We start from the raw sequence: 20,135 nt of genomic DNA, 5'->3' as shown, positions 1-20,135 counted from the left end.
CGTTAAAAAATGTTTTAATGAGCCTGCATTCGTCCAACAACATTTCAATAGGTTGCTGTGTCTCATCGTTGTGGTGTTAAGGCATTTTTTTAAAGTAAAATTCCGTTAAGGAAGTACAAGGTAGCTTTTAGGGTAACATCACAGCAGCACAGAGACACAAAAAAGCCCGTTAGAAGTGTTAAGGAGTTGAACCCTTTGTTCTGTTAGATAAAAGGACAATTATTGCTTTATATTTGTCCGTGGCTCATCTCTTGCTACATTGTGACGGTGTTTAGATCACGTGACCACCGGCAACAGTGGCCGTTTTGGTTCAGTTGTTCTGCTCCGAGGATGGATTATTTTCAGACTGGGGAAGGTCGGAGCAAACCGAAGCTCAGTCTGATTGGAAACGAACCAAGACCACCTCCAAAAATAGGTCAGAGACGGGTTTCTGTCTGATCAGAGTCTGCTTGATTGTATTCAGAATGAAAATTTGTTCCGGATTATCGGGGGAAACGAACTCTGGTTCACTTTCAGCGGACAAAATGTGTAGACTAAAAATCCCTCAGGCTCAAATGCAAATTGGGGTTTTTCATGAAGAGAACTTTGTGGTCAATGAAAAATAGAGATAGTTTAGAGATTTGGGAGAAATAGTTGCTTTTAACCCTTGTGCTATCTTAGATGACCCCACCCTTACATTGACGTGTTATTCCTACCATGACAAAGGTGGATAAAGGTGGAAAGATTTCATATAATCCATGGACACCAGTGAAGATCACAAATCATTGAAGAAAAAAGGTTCAGCGCACTGTCTAGTGGGTCTAGATGACCCAACTCCCAATAGGATTAAAGGGTTAAATAAAAAACAGTGATGTGATCCCCAAGCAATAATCACTGGCCATATCTCAATGTTACAAAGCAGTGTAACATTTCTTTGCTTTGTTTGATGTTAATTATTTGCATTCCAATAGGTTTTGTTGTACAATTCAAGCCCTCAAACCTTTCTAGATGATAGATCAACATCTGGAAAGAATATGGATTTGAGAAAAACATTTCTGAGGCAATAAAACCACCTTAAAGAGCCTATAGCATGAAAGCTTTTAAGTGTATTATAATGTTAATTCCTCATGAAAAACAACCCCAAAACTGTATTTTGATCCATTCTCACATTTCTGAGTATTCCAATAAAAACCTGCAGTCTGAGCCCAGCCCCTCCCAACCCACGACAACACGTCCTCTCACATTGTAAAATAGTTGAAGTTATCCAACAATCTAAAGCCACTAGCTGCGGTAAAGAATGGTTATAAATCAAAAAGGAATTATTGTAAGTTTTTTGTTTTGGTTTTCTTCAGCTCTTACGGTGTGATAATGACTGTGGAGTAAATAAATGGGTTGGAATACCCCATCAAAGTCCATCAGTTATCATCATTGAGTCCATCGTCTGAATCAAGTCCGGCTGGAATGCTCAAAAATTCTCTGGTAAATCAATTTTGTTACACATTTACCAGAGAACTTTTTGAAAATGAAATGTCAAATACCATTTTCATTATCATTTTAATTAAGTGACAGAATAAGCGCTGTTGAAGAAGAAAAGGAAAACACATTTTTAAGGATTTTCATTTAAATTTTGAGTCAAAAAATGCTGCTTCATTTTGAAAATGAAAAAGCATTTCTGGTTTTGACTTTTGTTTTTAATTGTGCTATACTAATGCTTCCATAGTTGTTATGGTGCGTGGGGCTCATCGGTTGTTCTTTTTGTACTCGTGTTTGTCAGCCTACCTCACAACGACCCCTACCAAGCCTTCGGCCCCCCTGGACTGGGCCTCTGGTATCACGACCAAACCAGACCCCTTTGTGATCACATCTGGAAGGTCGTGGATATGAGAAACGCTTCATGTGTACTTTTCAAATTGAGGGCAGACGTTTTTTTTGTGTCATTACTTCTTTTGTTCCTCTTTTCACAGTCTGTGTTCAGGAACCACGACCATGACTGTTGGAAAAATTTATAGAAGTTATTTCATATTTGCTTTTATGAATTACCTAGCTACATAGGTTATATAATCATGTTTGCAGAAGTGTCCAAGTTCTGTTTCACAGGGAGATGAAGGTGAAACTCTTTGGAGGAAACCGACTGTTCTAGAGTCTTCACAAGATCAGCATGTTATCTGCTTCCGGACCTGAATCAAAGGATGCTCTGTGTTAGTTATCCATGAGAAAAGACTTTGCAGGGCCAGAGATGGTGCGGGAGGACTGTGAACGAATGGACATGTTGCAATTAATGTTTTCTGATAGCGCTGCACCTGTGTTTTTATCTGATTCCCCGCCTTAGAGCTCAGCGCATATGTAAATTAGGGAAAACCCAACAAACTTAATAAAACAGGAGACGACAGGAATATGCGGCAGAGCGGAGAGAGATTTTTACTGGGCATTATTCTCTGTTCGTTCTCCTCATCAAAGGTACCTCAGTCTGTTTGTCTTTCTTTCCTTGTTGAATGGATCAGACGTTGCAGGATGTTTTAACCCAACAATGACCACGATGGTTCCATTTCTCAAGAGGACTTTGAGAACATCGCTGCAAACTTCCCATTTCTGGACTCTTTCTGTGTTTTGGACAAAGATCAGTAAGTGTGGGTCCCGTCTCTGAAAAACCTTTTCAACCAGCTCCCCTGTGAAGATAGCTTCACATGTTCGGCCGCTCTGACTGACAGAAGCAGTTGAAAGAACTTCACAGAGGTGGCAACCAAACAACAACAAAACTTAGAAATAAACATGGCCGTATCAGAACAAACAAACAATGAAATTTGTGACGGGATTCTTTTTGTAGTTAATAAATCACTCCGGAATTAGATGACCAAGCCAGCGGACTCCAAACAAGGAGGTTGTATTGTTCCCAAAACCAGAGAATACAACCTGTTCTGGTTGAGCCTGAGCCTGTTGCTTTCACTGCAACCGAGACTGCTCTCTCTCTCTCTCTCTCTCTCTCCCTCTCTCCCTCTCTCCCTCTCTCTCTCTCTCTCTCTCTCTTGGTCAGGCGATACGAAAGCCTACCAAACCCAGAGTGCAGGTCCTTGTGTGGAGTCTCAGTCAGGGGAAACTGCCACAAAATCACAATCCCAAAACACAATTTTCATTTGAAATTATTATTAAAGTAATACAAATTTAAAATTTAAAACTCTGGACCTTGAACAGAAAAACATTGAAGGATAATGTTTTATATTACAAAAAATTAGGCATGAAGGTGTTAAAAATCCAAATTACCTCCCAAAATTAAAACAGCAAGAGATAAAATGGTAAACTTCTATATACATAAGTTCTTTACTACATTCTTTTGAAAAAGTACTTCACAGTCACAGTCCCATTCACCCTCACATTCACTCAGCTGCGAACACTGGCGTCAACCTATTACCACCAGGACCAAAGCGGGGTTTAGTGTCTGGGCTTAGGACGCTTTGACACATGAGCAGGTAGGGCGGGGGTTGAACCTCTATTCTTACAATCAGGAGACAACTGCTCTACCTCTGCACCACAAAAACTTATCCTTGTTAGCAGCAACTTGTTGCACCAAGCATCTGCAAAGGTTTCTCAGTATTTCTGATGTCAAACTGAATCCTTTTCATTTTAACACACATTCCACAGCAGCTGTCAAATCAAATCAAACTTTATTTATACTATGAGGATAATTGTCTTTCAGTCTTTGTTTAGAATTTTGTGAGGACTGCCTCCTCCATTGTTTGCTCAGTTATTGCTTTCCCTTTTTCTCAGGGATGGATTAATCAGTAAGGATGAGATGATGGCGTACTTCCTCCGGGCCAACCCGCTGCTGCAAAGTAAGATGGGGCCCGGATTCATCCACAACTTCCAGGAGATGACCTATCTGAAGCCCACTTTCTGTGATCACTGTGCAGGATTTGTGCGTATCTGCAGTTTATGTTAATCAATTTTTTTTTAAACTTTCTTCCAGACTGAGTCACAGCTCGCTGCCCAGCAGCCCCTCACTGCCCACATGTAAAGGTCATCTTCACTTCCTGATCACGTGTGGTCTGCACAAACGCTTTATGCCTGAGGCCCAATCAAACTGCCTTCAACTGTTTGTAACATGGGTCATTAAAAGATTATGATTTACCCATTAAATAAATTGTAAATTTTAGAGTGCTAAAATGTCTTTATGAACTTTTTTTACAGGATATTAAACATATATGTTTGCTGTAATCTCATGCAACATTTATTTTTGACTTCTGCTTCTTTCAGATAGATCTCAAACTTGTGGCTTATGCACATTTATCTTTAGCCATTTCCTTTTCAAATGACATTTAAAAACAGGCAACAGAGGGAACTGATGAAGATAATCTGAGAGCAGCCAAAGCAGTCTCAGAGAACTTTCCACAAAGATTTGCATCAATATGATATAAGTTCCTGTTGTTGCTTTTTCTTTAGATGATGACGATGTGTTCAAGTTCCCGGCTGTCCCCCCTACAGGTCCAGCTTTGGACACCCCGTCCCAAACGTCCATCACCCTGATGACCGGCTCAGCCCAGAGAATTTCTGTGCGCCTGCAGAGGGCCACCATCACCCAGGCCACCCAGACCGAGCCTCTGTGGCCTGAGCTCAGCTGGGGGGGCACAGAGAACGGCTCGCACACTTTTCCTAAAATGAAATACAGAACTAACAGAGAAGCATCTAAAAGTAAAGGTGTAATGCCCGTACACACCGGGACGAATTTCGCACGCGATATTCGCCGACGTGCACACCGACGCGAAAAACGCCACGCGTACATTTTTAAAAAAACGCCTCGGGTTCGTTTTTTATGGTTTGACGCGCTGCGTCAAAAACTATACGACCAATGAGAATGGCGCTTTTGCACACGTGTCTGGAGCTTCTGAAGTTACAGTAAAACACAACTTGGGGGCGCTCAAACACAAAAATGTCTTGCTGAGCACACATACGTCACGGCGAAGAAGATATACAGCAAGTAGTGTCTACACTGCCGCGAAGAAATAAGACGAAGAAGATGCAACTCACTGACGGACATTCTAAAATATCCCCGTAAACGCTCATGATACATTTTCAGCTCTTGTACCAGTCGATAAAACTCTCCATGTTCTTCTCTTCTCGTAGATATGGGATGTACCCAAAATCCGACGTCTTTTCCGGCGTCTTTCATCATTCAACAGAACAATAATTTCTTCATCGCTGGAACTGGAGCTAGAGCTACTGGTGCTGGAAATATTCATGTTTTCTTTGTATGATTCTGACAAGCGCGTAAATACTTGCTCTCTTCTTCTGAGTGAAAAGCGACTTTAAGAAGCGTGAAGTTGCGCAGCGCCACCTTGTGTACAGGAGTATTTCTGTTTTACATTAAGCGCCATCAAATGTCAGGGAATGAAATTGCATGTTCGCTCGGCTCATCGTCAGCGAAAATCGCCTGGGTGTGAACACAAAAAACGTGTTGAAAAACGCTGGTGAATAATGCCTGGCGAATATTCCTCCCGGTGTGTACGGGCCTTTAGACTGCTGGGAAAACCTGAAAGTGCAGCACCGACCCGTTTCCTCTGAATGCAGCTCAGAGCCCACCCAGAATGGGGCGCCACACCTAAGGAAGGTAACCAAACAGCACCACTGCTACAACCAGATTCTTTAAAAACCCACTCCAATGAAAATTGTGTTTTTGGTGTTTTTAACATGTTTTTGTGGCATTTTGTTGATGATGGAAGAAGAACATAAAGCTAAAAAATGCATTTCTGAATTTTTCTTTATTTAAATCTTTGTGAAATAGATGTGTGCCGTTTGAAAAAGGGCTTATTTGTGATGTAGAATATACGCTGGACGGGCCACAAGCTCCCTGCTCCTCTCAGTACTGCAACGGCATGAAGGGGGAATGGGGGGGTGCTCTGCGATGACGACTCAGAGCCGAAATACTAATGAACCACTGCTGCTCTGAAGAAACTATGTCCTAGAAAATGACAGTTTTTTTTTTATTTGTGGCTAAGAACAGCGTAATCATAATAAAAGACTAATGATAATGCTTTTACAATGATCAAAAGATGACTGGAGTGGGTCTTTTTTGTGACTTGTTATGCATTTACAGTTAAAAACCCTGATTTAGTAGCCCTTTTAGAAGAATGAGTATTGGAGGAGGTATTACAGGCACAAAAAATGAATTTTTTTCTTTTTTCCTTCAAGGAGAGCTGACTTACGGTACAGAACAAAAGTTTGGACACACCTTTCCATTCATTTGAATGAGAAAGTGTGTCCAAACCTTTGGTCTGTACTGTAAGTCGCTGCTGGAAGTCGCCCTTCAGTGAGGACCTCGAACAAAAACGTCAAATGAGTAAAGTTTATTGTAAATATTTCCATGTTGAGCTGACACAGGGGAAACAGCAATAAAAAGTCCAGCAAATTAAAAGGTTTATAATCTTATAGTTTACAGTCCCGGAAATATTTTATGTTCCACAGATATGAATGCCACCAAGTAGTATCTCTTCAATTCTTAATTGAGTGTTGGGTTAAAACAACCTCCAACATCAGAATAACAACATGAAGGAAAGAAAGACAAGAGACAAAGGTACCTTTTTACGAGGAGAACGAACAGAGAATAATGCCCAGTAACAATCTCTCTCCGCTCTGGCGCAATATTTCTGTTGCCTCCTCTTTTATTAACTTTGTCGGGATTCCCTATTTTACATATGCGCTGAGCTCTAAGGAGGGGGAACAAGAAGGCACAAACATAAAACATCAATTACGACATGTCTGTCTTCTGCAGCGTTCCCACAGCATCTTTGGACCTGCGAAACCTTTACACACGGATAAACTCAACACAGAACGTCGTTCGTAGAATTCTAGACACAGCTAACACAGGTTCCCAGGAGAATGCAGAAAAGAGACAAAAAGATAATCGCCTTCCCCCAAGGGTTTCACCTCCACCTCCCTGAGAAGAAGATTTGGACACAGACATTTCTGCAAACAAAAGCAAATATGAGATAACTTATGTACATTATTCCAACATTGAGTTTACCCAACTAATTTTTTGTTTTTAGCTGTAATATTTTTTTGTACTTCTGCAACTGTTGCATTTTAAACTGCATGTATGCTTCAAAACAGAATATTCACAGTGGAAGAGTGTCTTTAGCTCATGAATGAACAATTCTGCAATCATTTTTACCAAACTGTTTCAGATGATATACAAATTTAATACATTGCCAAAATGATAGAATAAATAAACAAGCTAAAAGTGGTAAACGGCCAAGTTTCTGAAGCCAAGCAGATCGTCTGCAAAAAGGATGACTTTTATGTAGCATATATCAGTGCCAGTACAATCTTTTGTCAACAATGAAACTTTAAAGAGCCTTTAAAACTATTTACAAGGCACAACAGGAACCATCGTCCATAAATATTTTGTTCGGTAGATCTTCATTGATGTGATGCCTGGCCTGATTTTCATCTAAAATGTTAAAAAGTATTTTACGAATGAAATTACGAACATTTTATAAATCCAAGAACAAAAAAAAAGATTAAAAGCGTTATATCAAACTTTGAAAATTAGGTGCAACAATTACTGTGTACTAAAAAATCCTAACACTGGAAAGATGTTTACGATTAAAGAAAAAACAAAAGGGATCAAGCTGTCTTTAGCTTTGAATTGGGGTGTGAGGACGACACACACCAGAAAACACATCAGATATTGCTTGGACCAGCAACAGTTAATCCTGCAATTCTGTATCTGATTGTCTTCTCCATTCAATACTTTGTAGGTGTTGCTCCCCTTGCCCCTTTGCTCTTCTCCATCTGGAAACAAACAGCACTGCCAGAACCACTGAAACATAAGGCATCACTCATGAGAATTAGAAACACAGATTCTGGTATTTTGGTAACAGAATAAAAAGATGAGAAAAAATCAGTCACTTTTTCCATCCGACCCATCATACACTATTCTTTTACCTCTTTGGTTTTCCTTCTACCCTCCATCTTCAGCATCTACCAACACATCCATCAACCAGTATTTGCACAAGATTGACCTTAATTTGTTATTCGGCTGCTCCCTCTAGGAGTCACAACAGCAAATCATCCTCCTCCATCTACCTTTCTCCTCTGCATCCTCCTCGCTCAAACCAACCACCCTCATGTCCTCCTTGCTGACATCCATGAACTTCCAAATGTTTTTCTTTTAAATCTCTTTCTTGTCAGCTTCAACCTCAACATCATCACTGTTCCTCCTCTAAATGTGTCCAAACCATTTTAGTCTGCTTCCCTGCTTTTCCTCCAGAACATCCACTATGGACTGTTCTTCTGATGGATTCATTCCTAATCCTATCCATCCTCATCACTTCCAAAGAGAATCACAACATCTTCATCTACCTCCAGCTCTGTCTGCTGTCTCTTTCTCAGCGTCTCTAAAACCATCAACATGCTGCTCTCACCACAGTATTCCACACCTTTCGCCCTTGATGACACTCTTGTCACACATTACACCTGCAGCCTTTCTCCTGCTGCTCCACCGTGATTGGGCACAACTTGTATGACAGTGTTTTTCAACCATTTTTGATTCACGGCACACTTTAACCTTGACAAAAATCCCGGGGCACACCAGCATCCAAAAAAAAAGAAAAAGAAAAAAGGAGAAAGTCATTGTCTGTATTGATCTACAGCCCCTCCGCAATCTCACATGAATTTTTGTGATAATTGTGGCAGAAAAAGCTGGAAGTCGCAGCTGTTTTTTCTAAAAGATGTAATAAAAGTTAAGTTAAAATATTTAAAAAACTGTTTGATGTGTTTGTTGTGGTTTCAAGACGTTTAACATGGAAGACTCATTGTGAGCTGAGACGTTGTCACTTTAACCCAATGTATCATGGGAGATGTAGTGCAAATAACCACCGAACGCAGACAGACTCGCTTCTCTGAGCTTCATTGTTTTGTTCACTTGTTCCACGGTCTGATAAGGGGATCCCGCGGAAAGCTACACAGCTAAAGACGAACTTTAGCTGGTATTTTTGTTGGAAGTGAGCGACTTTATGAGCAGAATCGGAACAAGGATGTGAAGACTTTAACCACTTCTGATTGGTCAGGCTGATGACGCATGATTAAGCCTCCAAGAATGATTGGTGGAGACAGTTAAAGGGGCGGGACTTTTCAGAAAACGGCTTTAGTTGCAGCTAAATCTTGGTACCATCATTCTTATCAAAATGTCTGTAATAGAATCAAATAAACACAAATAAAAAAGTATTTTACGATCTTTTATATTCCTAACTACTCAGTGTTTTATCAGGGCCTGTTTGGATGAACAAAGATCTGATATCCTGGAGATGGGAAATGTTTTTAGATCAGTGAAAGAGAGCAATTTCCCACGGCACACCTGTCCATCTTCCACGGCACACTAGTGTGCCACGATACACCGGTTGAAAAACACTGTCATTTGGTGATTGACTGGACAAACATTATCCAGGTTTTTTTTCCTCAAAAAGATTAAAGAGAAAAAAATCTAAGAAATAGTTAAAGTTGTATGTAATATAGACTCAACATACTTGGAAAAAAATCAACAATTTCTAAAACTTACTGGATAACAGCAGGATTCCTCCAACTACTCCCCTGATGGTCTGCTCCTTCACCCCCCAACTATTCCTTAATGGGGCATCCACACAGTTGCACACTTTAGCTTGTATGGTGCAGTTCTGCTCCAAACCATCAGTATCTGAAACCCTCAGGATCACTTGGTAAGTTCCACTCAACACACTGGATTTTAAAACCAGTTCAACTTTGGTCTCTGCAAAGACAGAAAAGAAAACTTTACTTCGAAATATGTCCCTACTTTTATCCTTTTGTTGTTGTTTTGGAGCACAAACAAAAATCTTGAAATAATGTAATCATATTTCTAATATTAAGATAAAGAAAATCGTATTGTAACTGCAAAAAGAGCGATAATGATTGAGTTGACATTTTTGACAATGTTCAAGCATAAAGCAAAAACAAAAAAGTGCATCTTCTAAAGGTGAAGCCTTGCTGTATTTCTTTTTAAAATCTCCAATAATGTTTCTTTTTAAATATGAAAATGGGTTCCGGTTCCGGGTTACACAGCAGGACGTGTGGCGTGCCTCTCTGCGAATGCAACTATCTTCAAATTACTTAAAAAGTTGATTTTCTCCAAAAAAGAGAGCTGACCATGCCCCCGAAGAAAACCCAGGAATACGAAGACCTCAAAAGGACTCTTGACATTATTCAAGAAACGCTGAAAAGCTTTATGGACCAAGTGTTCGCTAAGCTAACGCCACTTTGGGAAATGATGGAAGAGTTCCGAAGATATCGGGCTCAAACGAGCAGCAAGAAAACCGGGTCGAGATTCTGGAGAAAAGACTGGACGATGTGGAACAGCAAGTAAGGATGAATAATGTCATTCTCACTGGAGTACCAATCAAAACTGGAGTGAAGCTGATAGCAGGAGCTAGCACTGCTAATGCTAGCGCTAGTGTAGCTAGCAGTGCTAATACGGAGATCGGTGGAGAGTCTCTGGTTCACCAAATGGAAACATTTCTCACATCTAAAGGGATTTCCCTGGATCTCAATACCATCGAAACCTAACACCTGCTCCCCAGGAGAAAGGAGACGGATAAACCAGCGATCCTCATCAGGTTTTTGAATCACAAACACAAGCTAGCTTTGATGACCCAAAGGAAACACCTGAAAGGTTCAGCTGCTTATCTGAACGACCATCTGACTAGAAGGAATGCTGAAATCTCAAAACATGCACGGCTTCTCAGGAAGCGTAAGCAGATTGAGAACACTTGGGTTAATGGCTGCAGGATTTACGTCAAACCGCTCGGTCCACTGGACCGGGCCAAGGTTCTGGTTGTGAACACCATGAAGGACTTTGAGAAGTGTCTTATTACGGTCGTCTGAAACAACATGCAGTAATAAATCAAAGAGCCAACTAATTTCAAGAAATATGACGCCTGGATTCCTCACTTTCTCCACACGTCTGACGTCACCTGAATAACAGCAGAGCTCTGACCTGCAGACAACTTGACCTCAACTCTCATTGCAGCTGATATCAGCTGAAGAAGGATATGGACCCGAATCTAATGTCTGCAGACATAACATTGAAGAGAACTATTAACTGTTTTGAACCCAGAAGATCAGCTGTCATTCAGCAGAAGAAGAAATACCAACCTTGGACAATCGACAGATTATGGACCCTTTTTATTTTTCCCTTACAGCATTACTTAATAATTATAAAAAAATAAAAATACAGAAAAATATAAAAAAGTAAAACAAATGATTAATCACTTATTGAAAATTGTTAAATTGATTGACTTTTAATGATATTACTTCACTTCTCCACTCCAAAAATTGATAAATTGATTCAAAAGTCTTTCCTAATGTAGTGCATAATTTTGCACATGTTTTTAACTTTGATACATGATGAAATTCTGCTATCAAAATTCCTGAAACAGTGTTGTGTCTACTTTACTGATATAGTATTATGTTTTAATCATATGAATGACTTTTTTTTATAAGTAACATAATATGCATATATTTCAGATGACTTATCTGCATTTGCCATGTTGATTTCTTAAATAGTTTACGTAATACTTAAGTAATTCATCTTTGGCATGTGCTTTATCGACACCTTGTGATTCTCAATTCTATCTGATAAAAGCTAGGAACCGGATATTGATAAATCATGTAATAAAATGGTTATAGTATAACGCGGTGGGATTATATAAATTCGCTTCCTTCCACTTCCTTTTAAGCAATATTTATTAATATGTCTAATTATCCTAAGTTTGATTAGTTACTGTATGAATGTATAACTGATAATTATATTGCTTTTGTGTATTATTACTACTTAATTGCTTGAAATAAACCATTTCAAATAAAAATAAAATAAAATCAAAATGGGTTCATTTTGAGTCATGATCACAGACATACTGTTACTGTTCATCTGAGCGCTCCATTTGGGTTTGGATGCTTCATGTACCATCACATTGTATGGAGCAGAATGAAGAGGTCCATCTCTGTCTGTTACAGTTAACAGCACAGGAGCTGAGGCATCCTTGCAAACCTAGAAATGAAAAGTCCTTTAGGCTCCAGTTTGGGATCATCATCTGACTGTTTACATTTCTGCCTTATGCCTCCATTTTATCCTACCTTCAGCAATAAACTAGAGTTTCCAAATATAAAAACTCCAATATAAAAGTACTGCAACATCTCTGACAATTGCATAGTAATTTGGAACGTGCTACAGGAATAGAGCTGTGAAAGAAAAAGCCTGGAGCAAAATACACAAGAATTGCACCACTTCAACATTTTGCACCAAGCCTCTTCTAACTGTAAGTAAATGTGGTAGTATCAGATAGCAACAGACCTGTCTTAACACTATATGCTAAAAGGGGGTTAAAAATCTGCGTTCATGAATGCACCACACATGCCCAGTTGGTATGTTGCTTTATAGAAGTGGTTTTGTTGCTCTATTTAAACAAACCACAGTGTCAAGACATGAAGGAACTGAGTTGTTACTAAAGATATCTCCCTACAAGAGAAGAGGAAGTACATGCGTGAAATTCGCTTTGAATATCTATACTTCTTTATCATTTCAAGTTCAGAGAAATTTCAGATTCGATCATAATATTAACCATCATATTGAATTAAACGCTTGGGTATGTTTGTGTGCTGAAAACATTCCACAGTGATCTCAAAATAGTTTTTAAAGCAGTTGTGCATCAGACATAAAGGACCACCAACATCCACCTGAGTCTAAATAGACACACCGTGATGTTACGCTCTTCAATGAATGGAGGGTTATCATTAACATCTTCAAGTATAATGACCAGGGTTCCAGTTCCTGTGGCTGGGACTGGATCTGGAAAGACAAGAGTCAGAAATAAGATGCAGAAGCTATTTGATCTCAAGAAAGACTCAGTGGACTGGAAACTTCTAATAGACTTTCTGTCAAGAAGGTAGATTTTAATACTTTCTCAAACCTTTTTTATACCAACTTTAATCCCTTTCAAGACATTGATAGGAGAGGTCTGGACTTGAATCACATGTCTTGGACTCCAGTCAGACTCCAGTTATGATGATTTTAGACCTAACTTGGACTTGAACAACAGTAATTTGTGACTTGACTTGGACTTTAACATCAACAACTCATGATTTGACTAGGACTTTAGCCCTCTGACTCGGAAAGACTTGCTATTTCCATAACATCCAAGGTTAAAAAGTACATTGATAAAGACCACGTTTTGTCTCTCTGTCTCTGTGGATGTTTGCATCTGTGTGTGAGTGCATCTCCGACACAACATTCAATCAAATTGAGTCCACGTTGGTTTGATCCGACAATCCAACCAATCAAATTGTAATGGGAGGGTCAATGATCTGTCAATCAAACTTAGCACTAGTTCTTGTTTGCATGTGTTGTCATGTTAAGGTGGAAAAAAACAACCACAACATTTTGGTATAAAAGTTCGCAAGAAAACACGGTTTGCAGTTTGCAGAACATGCGGATGAAGGCATTACTGACAGAGACTCAACAACGACCAACTTTGTTTGACTCTGAAATTAAATAAAGACCGGTAAGTTTTGAATAAAAGCTGATGCTAGGTTATCGGCTAACTCTGCTAGCAGCAGTTAAATGAATGAAAGTAAACTCTCTGTTAACGGTTACATTGTGTGGGCGAGCAGACAGAATGCTCATAGTAATCGCAGACTTGCCACAGTCGATTTTGACATTTCCACCACCTGAAGCAGGTAAGGCCTGCAGCTGGGTTTCATACTATTAGCGGGCGGACACGAGCATTGACTGTATAACGGAAGCAAGCAATGACAGCAGGACAGAAATGCAGGGACCAGTCAGGACCGGTGGCAGGGCCATGCAGGGCTTGGTTGGAGACTTCTTGGAGCTCTCCCTTAGCTTTATTTATTTAAATTAATTTATCCTTTGTGATCATTTTTTACAATGGCTGGTACTTCCATGTTTTAAAAAGGACGCTACCTACACGTCACTATCAAATCTGATTCTCTGATTGTTCACAGTGCCGTGTTGCTGGGATTAAGTGCCCACCTAAGTCTGCACATTGAAAGTGAGGAACAGCTCCTTCCAGGAAGAGTGTGTGCTGCCAGCAACACCACTGGGCTAACACACACACCTTCTTTGAGGAGCTAGCGGCGATCGGCTAAACACTTTCTTTTTATATCCACAATATGCACATCCATCTTTGCAAAAGTTCAGATGATTTTGTGGTCGAGACGCCAACAGGCTGCCATGGCCGGCTCTAGGTTGACGTCATGAAATGGGTAGCACCGAAAGGAGCAAAAGTTGGTGCCTCAGAGATTAAGTCATTTTACTTCCGGGTAGGAAATCGTACTGGCAAAAATGAGTCAAGGATCAATTTATTTGATTTTGGGAGTTATTCAAGCTTACTATGCATATTCAGGATTTCTTTTAAAGGATTCTCCTCTTTTCCTCTCTGGGCATGAGGACATTATGTTCTGGTTATTTTTATGATGATGCAATGGGTTGGAGCTTTACTGCAGAGCCAACAGGAGAACTTTTTCAGGATTGCATCATTCTTCTACATTAGCATAGTGCAACACCAGTTAACTAGCTGACATTTAGCTCTTCACTAGTTCACTAGTGATTTTTACAAGGATTTTTACAAGTCAACTAGTAAGAAAAATTTGTGCTAAGTAGTTAACTAGTCGGCTTTTTGCTAAACACAAGTTAACAAGTGCAATTTTTCTCTCCCACTAGTTAACTAGTAAGACTTACATACATCTCATTAGACAACTAGTAAAGAATTTGCATGTACTGTAGTAAACTACAACTTAGTGAACACGGCTGAAATCCTTTTCGGTTTTCATAATAAGTTCAAACACGACTGAAATCCATTTCCAGTTTTCAAAATAAGTTTAAAACAGTAAAAATTACAGTTATTCGTGTTTGTATTCCCAAATATTTTATGTTTTCACAAAGTCCAATCGTCTTTTTCTGACAGAGATGCAATGTTTGAGACAATGTAGTTTAAGATTTTGCCATAATCCAGGCCAGTCGCTTCTTTAATTCCCTTCATTACTATGTTGACTACCCAGACAATCATTTTTCAGACACTTATACTGTAAATAATTTGAGTTATTCATGTTTGAGATCCCAAATATTTTACATTTTTACAAAGTCCAATCACAGCGGCTTCTGTCTCTCCAGTCAAAACAGTGTTTTTTTGTTTTTGTAAGTCGATATGTTTTTGTCTTAAGTTTCCTTCCTTTTCGTTCGCACAGTTCGGAAGCTATCCGGACATATAGCTGCGAGTTTCTGCTTGACATCGAGCAAACAACGAATTTGCAGCTAAACCCCGCGGACTTTGGCGCACTACGGGGCGCGGGCCTTCTCCGGAGGCCTGAACAATCACCATTCCCCACTATCCATCGTGTCCATCATGCACACTTTCTACAGAGGTGCCGTGGAGAGCATCCTGACCAGCTGCATCTCGGTGTGGTATGGCGCCTGGAACGCGTCCTGCCAGAAGTCCCTCCAACGCATCTTGAGGGCAGCTGAAAGGATTATCGGTGCCCCCCTCCCCTCTCTCCAGGACATCTACTGCACCCGCCTCACCCGAAAAGCCCTCTGCATTGCAGATGACCCGACCCATCCATCCCACACTACGTAGTCTTCAGACTAGGACCAGCAGACCAGGAGACAGTTTTATCCACCAGGCTTTCAGGAAGCTGAACTCTCTCTCAGCCCTGCCCCCCCTCCCCTCTTGTTGCCCTGTTGCTCCCTTGCTCTGCTGAACTCTGACACACACACACATCATCAACCTCATCAGCACTGAACTGCACCTTCCCCCAGTCCACCGGTGCTGTAAAAAATGAAGAACTACTACCCCCTTCCTCATATATACCCCCTTCCTTATATAATCTCATATTAGGGTGAGGGGTGTAGGCTGCGATGCTCCTTGGGGGGGGAGGGCTACTTGGCAGTGATCCCCCCTCCCATGGTTGCCGTATGGAATGGGCCCCCCCTCTCTCGGTTTATTTGCACCTTAGACAAGTAGGGCCCTTTGTAGGGGAGATGTTTGGACATTACTGCCAGCAAGCAGCAGATGTCCTCTTAGCGCCCTACCCGCCAAATTTAACCGCACCTTAGACATTTAGGGCCCCTTGGTGGGGAGGGTGAGGGGATATCACTGTGAGTAATCAGGAGATGTCCTCTCAGGGCCCTACCCGCCAATTTTAACTGCAACCCCTTAGTACACACACCCTTTACTCCTCAAAATATACATTGAAACATAAACACACACATACATGCACACAAACAACCTCACAAACACACACGCATTTCGCAAGGAAGGTGGGACCTTGGACCATCTGTCCCCTACCTCATCCCTGGTGGGGGGTACTGGACCCTTGGCATCGGCGGCCGTGTCCCCTGGGTGCTGGTTTCCTGGGCCCGGCGGCCCTCTCTGCACGCAGGGAGAGGGATCCCTGAGCCTTCTGGCAAGGCCAGAAGCCTGGGATCACATCACACCTGAGTGTGAAACACTCACACACCCAGGGGTGTCCGTGTCCCTATTGGGTGGGTTCTAGCCCTTGTCCCTGGGTGCTGGGACACCCAACTGTGCAATCCCAACTGTAGCTGAGCCTGGTCGGGCCATGTTTACAACACCCCTCGTGGGCCCCCCTTTTCCCCGGGATGCCCCCCTCCTGGGTGGGGACGGCTGGGCTCTGCCTTGCTCCTTTCTGGACCAACCGTGGGCCGGGTGGGTGGCTGCCTGGAGCGCGGAGCGGGTCTCCCTTGGGGGTCCTGGCTCGTACCTGAGGTTGGGGCGGGGGGATGCCCAGAACTCCTGGGTGGTGATGAGGTCCTCGTCTGGGGCTGTGGGCACCCTTCTCGGGTGGGGCCCTGCATTGGGCCCTCCCGGTGCGGCGGGGGGGCTGCTCTCCTGGTTGGGCTGGGACGGCACTCTCTTTCCCCCCATGCTTCCCTTCTCTCTGGCTCTGGGAGCCTCGCAGCTGTCCTGGGGGGGTTTGTATTCGTTGGGGGGGTTCCTGCTGGCCCCCCGGGCGATCACATCCGCCACCCAGGCCAGGGCCAGCAGGAACCCCCCCCAACGAATGCAAACCCCCCCCAACGAACAATTAGTCTGACCAATCAGAAGTGGTTAAAGTATTCACTTCCTTGTTTCGATTTAGCGCAAAAAAGTCTCTCTGTTCCAAGAAAAATACCAGCTAAAGTTCGTCTTTAGCGGTGTAGCTTTCCACAGAATCTGGTATCAGACTGTGGAACAAGATAACAAAACAATGAAGCTCAAAGACGCTGGTCTTTCTGCGGTCGCCAGATTATCGGCACTACATATCCCATGATGCATTAAAGTGACTGTCTTAGTGGACAATGAGTCTCTCCTCTTAATGTCTTAAAACAACGAACACACATCAAACAGTTTTTGAATCTTTTGACTTAATTTTTAATACATCTTTTAGAAAAAAAACAGCTGCAGCTTCCAGCTTTTTCTGCAACAATTATCACAAAAATGCATGTGAGATTGCAGAGCGGCTGGCGATCAATACAGACTATGAGCTTTTTCTTTTATTTTTATTTATCTATTTTTTTGGATGCTGGTGTGCCGCGGGATTTTTGTCAAGGTTAAAGTGTGCCGTGGCTCAAAAAAGGTTGAAAAACACTGTTGTAATGCAATTAATAACAATGTAAATAATTTAATAAATTATTATTTTCTATAAAGGAGACATATTCATTCTTTCGACTTTCCACCTACCGTTATCATAAGCACCAAGGAGCGCCGTGTATTTATTCTCCTTCACATTAGGGGACTCTCTGTCCATGAGGCTTTTCACCTTCACCAGCCCTGAATCCTCGTCCACTGTCAGCCAGTTATCAGGGTCATCAATTATTTTATACCTGCACACAAAAATATGAATCAAATTGATTCATTACAAAACATGATGCATATATTTTTTAGGCACTGAAAAGAATAACGTTCTAATAATCATTGTGTTTGTATAATTCTGAATACAATAAATTACAACATGGAACCACTGTGTGTAAACCAATTGCATAAAACAAAAGACGGACTGGTTTTGCTGGAAAAATTATGTTTAGAGACTTAAAATAATCTAAAGAATTTAAAAACACTTCCTCCTCTCTATTTCTGGGTTGTTTAGATTTGGATTAACTGACACATTTCGGAGAAGTGCCCTCAGCCAGAGCGCCAGCAGCACAAGAGTGGAACTCTGTTCCTCACATTATTAAAGACCTCACCACATACACTCTGTTTAAAAAGCAGCTAAAAAACTGGTTCATATGACAACAAACATGTCTACATTAAACTACATTAAACTATTTTAATGCCTGCCCCTCCTTGTCTGATCTGTCACCTTTGTGTCTTTTATACTTGTTTTTATGTTTCTCACTGTATGCATTTTGTATGTATTTTAAATGATTGTTTATTGTACATGTATATTTTCTATTAATGTATCAAATTCATGCTTTCAAGTTTTTAGGTTGACGATTTTAACACCTGTCCGGGGACTACAGATAAAAAATAGCCTTTGGGCTCATTTTGGCGCATTGCAGCCATGCTTTTAATGTGCACTGTCCCTGTTAAATAAACGAATAAATGAATAAATAAATAAACATTGTTAAGTTACATTTTAACGACAGTAAAAAAAAAAATGAAACTATCATGTCATTTTTTTATTTATTTAGAAAGAAGCATAAAAAAAATTAGGGGACATTTTTTACTTGATAGCATTTTCACGTGCAAGGTCTGGGTCTTCTGCCTCAGACTTAATGATCACACAGTCCACAGGAACGTCCTCAGGCTTTTGAACGGTCATCTCCTTTTCTTTAAAGATCGGAGGCTCATTGACGTCCTTCACGGTCACCACCACTGTGGCGGTGGAGGTGGTCAGTGGAATGGCAAAAGGGACGTCGTTCTCCGCAATAACCTCCAGAGTGTGTGTTCTGCTTTTCTCAAAGTCCAGTCCCTAATATTTGATGAAAAACGTCAGAAGACAGTTGATCAATGTGAAGGACAGCTTCAGGACTCTGTACATTTGCTGAGTACCAAACTTTACTTTTAAAACAAAAACAGAATTTGTACAACTTGAAAACAGGATCTTTCAGAAGCGTCTTTGTTTTCTTACCTTAGCAGTTTTAATGATTCCTTCTTGTTTGTAGGTTCCTGTTTCTATGGAAAACAAATTATCAGGATCTCCTCTGATAATCTTGAACTTGGCGTTCCATGCTGGGCTGTTTGGTTCATCTTTATCAGTTACTGACAATTTAAAAACCAGAACCCCCACTGCGTTTTCATCAACTGATCCCTGATCCAGGAAAGGGTAAAAGAATGAAAGGCTCAAAGAGGGTTCACTCACAAAATGAAAGGGAATTTAAAACAGGAAATATTCACAGCTGTCATGCAGTAAAAGACAGAAAAACGTCCTACAGAATAACCTTAATCCTCTAAATAAAAATGAAACATCATTTTTTATTCAAAGAAAACTTGAATTAGTCAAAACCCTTTCAGACATTAGTGTTAACCAAACAGTCACATGTGTTGTACTCACAGTAGATGCAGTAAAGACTGGAGGGTTGTTGTTGCTGTCCGTCACTTTCAAAACTACTGTTGTTCTTCCACTTAATCCTTCTCCTTCAATATCCGCTGCTTGTATTTTCAGAGTGTACTCAGGATATTTCTGTTAAGGCACATCATCATCATCATCATCAACTGCAGCAGCTGCTCAAAGAAACTTTTTACTCTCTAACTTTGGAGTAACAAAAACATAAATAACCGTCTTGACACCACTGAAAATTCAAAGTTACTAGAAAATCGGAATTTGCCTACAGTGTAATGAAAGGATAAAAAATAGAAAGTGAATGTTAACTACAAAACTAAAAGATATAAAAAAATAATAGCCCTATAACCAACTATTCTTTCAAGAAGATTTATTTCAGAATCATTACCTTTCTATCCAAACCAACACCTTCAACCATGATGGCTCCATTGAAGGAGTTAATGGCAAACATGGAATCACTGGGAAGGTTAGGTTCCTGGCTCAGAATCGTGTATCTGATCTCTGAGTTGTCATTGCCTGGTTCATCAGCATCAGTGGCTTTAACCTGAATCACTGTAGTCCCTGAAGAGGTCAAACAT

General features: G+C 40.8%; 1 protein-coding gene across 1 annotated transcript; it reads right to left on the bottom strand.

Annotated features, from left to right (window-relative positions):
- Positions 1–6,542: 6,542 nt before the first annotated feature.
- Positions 6,543–19,466, bottom strand: LOC101171809 (B-cadherin-like). The gene is made up of 8 exons (XM_023963494.1): positions 19,462–19,466; positions 19,126–19,351; positions 18,722–18,966; positions 17,736–17,878; positions 12,735–12,826; positions 11,896–12,028; positions 9,527–9,733; positions 6,543–7,789 (listed from the first exon to the last, which is right to left on the bottom strand). Exons 1-8 carry the CDS (start codon positions 19,464–19,466, stop codon positions 7,677–7,679), a joined length of 1,164 nt encoding a protein of 387 aa, XP_023819262.1. The 3' UTR covers positions 6,543–7,676.
- Between the last annotated feature and the right edge of the window lie 669 nt (positions 19,467–20,135).

This window comes from Oryzias latipes, chromosome 15, assembly GCF_002234675.1.
Source record: "Oryzias latipes chromosome 15, ASM223467v1".
Lineage (NCBI taxonomy): Eukaryota > Metazoa > Chordata > Actinopteri > Beloniformes > Adrianichthyidae > Oryzias > Oryzias latipes.
The sequence above is the reverse complement of the archived record's forward strand: the minus strand, read 5'-3'. Positions and strand labels throughout refer to the sequence as shown.